This window comes from Numida meleagris, chromosome 24 (assembly GCF_002078875.1).
Source record: "Numida meleagris isolate 19003 breed g44 Domestic line chromosome 24, NumMel1.0, whole genome shotgun sequence".
Lineage (NCBI taxonomy): Eukaryota > Metazoa > Chordata > Aves > Galliformes > Numididae > Numida > Numida meleagris.
The window spans coordinates 504,929-507,984 of NC_034432.1; the positions used below are offsets into that span (position 1 = coordinate 504,929).

At 57.3% G+C, this 3,056-nt stretch overlaps 2 protein-coding genes and 1 long non-coding RNA gene across 3 annotated transcripts in view; 2 read left to right on the forward strand and 1 right to left on the reverse strand.

Annotated features, from left to right (window-relative positions):
* The window catches only part of LOC110388023 (trichohyalin-like), a 9,762-nt gene extending 8,181 nt beyond the window's left edge, over positions 1-1,581 (forward strand). The window contains exon 3 of the mRNA XM_021376813.1: positions 2-1,581. Within this exon, the coding sequence (XP_021232488.1) occupies positions 2-1,551 (1,550 nt within the window). The 3' untranslated portion in view covers positions 1,552-1,581. The remainder of the gene's footprint in view (position 1) is intronic.
* The window catches only part of LOC110388027, a 14,681-nt gene extending 12,110 nt beyond the window's left edge, over positions 1-2,571 (reverse strand). The window contains exons 1-2 of the long non-coding RNA XR_002432765.1: positions 2,432-2,571; positions 1,527-2,181 (exon numbers count right to left, since the gene is read on the reverse strand). This is a non-coding gene — a long non-coding RNA (uncharacterized LOC110388027). The remainder of the gene's footprint in view (positions 1-1,526; positions 2,182-2,431) is intronic.
* Positions 1-3,056, forward strand: part of LOC110388003 (feather keratin 2-like) — a 906,242-nt gene that overhangs the window by 199,376 nt on the left and 703,810 nt on the right. The gene's annotated exons all lie outside the window — the stretch shown is intronic.

The following is a 3,056-nucleotide window of genomic DNA, read 5'->3' on the forward strand; positions in this document are numbered from 1 at the left end:
GCCAGGAGACCACGAGAATCTGTGAGACGTGAGAGGACACGAGAGGACATTGTGGCTGAAGCTGAAGCTGAGGTGGAGATCCGTCGTGTGACACGAGAACGGGTGAGAGAAGATGAGGCCAGGAGACCACGTGAATCGGACAGGTACCAGAGGACACAAGAGGACATTGAGGCTGAAGCTGAAGCTGATGTGGAGATCCGCCGCGTGACACAAAAAAGGGAGAGAGAAGAGGAGGCCAGGAGACCACGTGAATCAGACAGGTACCAGAGGACACGAGAGGACATTGTGGCTGAAGCTGAAGCCGATGTGGAGATCCGTCGCGTGACAAGAGAACGGGAGAGAGAAGAGGAGGCCAGGAGACCACGTGAATCGGTGAGGTATGAGAGGACACGAGAGGACATTGTGGTTGAAGCCAATGCAGAGATCCGCCATGAGGAGCTAGAAAGGATAGATCGTATCCGTGAGCATGAGGAACCTGTGGAGGAGAGGAGGACTGTACGGGAACAAGGAAGGGAAGAAGCCATTGTGAGGGAAAGGAGGTCTGATCGTCAGCAGGACCTGGAAGTGGAGCAAAAGAGGTTCCCAGTACGCGATGATCAGGGAGGAAGGCAGGAGAGAAGCCTCTACCAAACTGTGGATGTTGATAGCAGAGACCTCGTCCCCCCTGGAGAGCTGCCATCTGTCACCGACGTGAGGGTCCGCTACGTCCCCTCTGACCCTGATGTACGCCCAGAGGTACAGGCTGTCCCCAAGGCCTGTGAGCCTCAGACCATCGCGTATTTGATCCATGTTATCCAGAACCTGAATGATCCCAAAGCTACCACGTACGAGATCATCTGCCAGCAGTCCAATGACTCAGAGCAGCCTGTCTATGTAAGGAAATGCTACGTGTCACCGCAGCCACCAGCTGGGCCGTGCAAAGAAAGCAGTGTCCTGGAGCCAGAACCACAGCACCTGCCATCTTCCAGCTCCCAGGAAAATGCAAGGGAGCTCAGGGAGTCTCAGAAAGGTGAGACTCAGGAAAGGTCTGCAACAGGGGTGAAGGAAGGGGCTCAGCAGGCTTCTGCCCCGGAGCTGGATGGGCTGAAGGGTGACGCCAGCCAGGCTGAGCCCAAGGAGGACAGGAGGGACCACGAGCGCCCTAGGGTGCACGATGTGGAAGAGAAGGATCATCAGCCACAGGGGGATGGACCAAAAGCCACAGGGGAGGAAGTCTCACAGGAAGCTGAATCCCAAGGAAACGAGGACAGGGAGGCCAAGGGCCATCCACCTCCACCCCGGGCTCCAGAGCTGCAGGAAGCTCACAAGCAGGACCAGCAAGCTGCAGAAGAGCCACGTCCCCAAGCACCCCAAAGGGACGAAGCTGGCTGCTGCCACGAGGACGCAGAGCTCCCCTCACCAGAGAGGAGCCGCCAGGCACGAGAAGAAGAAAACAGCCAAAGGAGCTCCCAGCAAGCGAGCACCACTCAGCCTCAACGCGAGAAGGAACCCAGCCCCACAGCCCCGCAAGCACCAAGCCATCCTACCAGGGATGAGGCCAAGGCACCCTGAGGGGTCAGCCCTCCACAGCACCCGCAGGGCTTCTCCGAGCATCTTCTGCCCTATGCTTATGATGTCACCACGTGGTGACACAGAAGTGCTCAACACAAAGGGGTAAAGGGGTGCTCTGCGAGGTGGTGAGGGGCTTTGGGGGTTCCCCTCCTGACAAACCCTCGGTAACACGGGTAGGTAGAGAGTTACGCCGGGATTGGCGGCTCCTGCCTGCCCTCCTTATTTCTATGCCCCCCACTGCAGTATTTAGTCACTTTCCTGCTCTAATTGGATTCCTTGGGTCTCAGTCCTTTGTCTTCCTGTCCTCTCTTCTGCCCTGTGGCGTGACAGCTCTGCAGCTCAGTGCTCTGTCTCCCTCGCCCCGTGGCTGGCTCAGCTGCTTGTCAGCTTCTGCTGTGCACTGCACAAACAAAAATCCCATTCGCTCGATTGCACTCGTGGAGCCTGAAATTCCTCGAGGCTGGGAGAAACACCTTTGTAGGCTCTAAGTTTTTGGTCTCACCTTTCTGCTCTCCCAAGAGCTGAGCAGAATCCCGGCCCCAGGGTCACGGAGGCTTTGAAGCGGCGGAGCTCTATGTGGGCACCACAGGGAAATGGTGGTGGTGGGTGCAGGGGGGTTTCTTCTTCATGCTGATGTATTGCACGAAAAAATCACAATAAATAGCTGATGACTGCACTGCCTGCTGCCGTCCTCACCTGTAATTTATACAGGGGCTCAGCCTGGTGGGAGGGCGTTCAGTTCAGATCTCCCATCCCTCCTCATCTCAGACACTGAATCCAGACACGGGCTGCTAAAATCACACCAAATCCCCCTACTACACGCCCACGATTTGGGGGGGGGGGGGTCCCACACACACACGCCATGATCTGAGATACACACCAGGACACGCAGTCAGGAGCCCTCCTCGGGTCTCCTCTCACCAGCCCCTGCCCCATCCAGCTTCATTGCACTGCTTGTGCATCCCGGTGGCGAGCATACGGTGGCACAGATGGGCTGCCTGCACGCAGCGCCAACGCCTGGATCGCAAACACACGCAGCAGCAGAAAGAACAGAAACCTCCCACGACCTCACACCACAGGCAGCACCGGGCCAGGCACAGCCCCGTTGGGATTTCCTCTCGCCAAGGGGGAAATAGGGCTCAGCCCACGGCCCAGCCTTTATTTCTGCGTTCAGGACACAGAGGGAAATGCAAAGCACAGGGGGGAAGTGCAAAGCCCACAGAGCAGCGGCCTTCCCACTCGGGTCTGATTGGTTTGCAACGAGCTGATTTCAATTTGGAAGGGCTTGGATTAGGGGGGGGGGTAAGGAAAAAGCTTTTTTTTTTTCTTTTCCCCCCCAATATGTGGAAAAGTTACAGAATGAACACGGGGCGATAAACGAGGGAAATCAGGTGGGGAAGGGCCCCTCCCTGCCCGTTTCCTGCCTGCCTCTCCCCTGCTCTGAATCACAGTTTCCAGCAGGGATTCCCGAGCAGGCATGGGTGCACCCAACGTGCCCGAGCAGC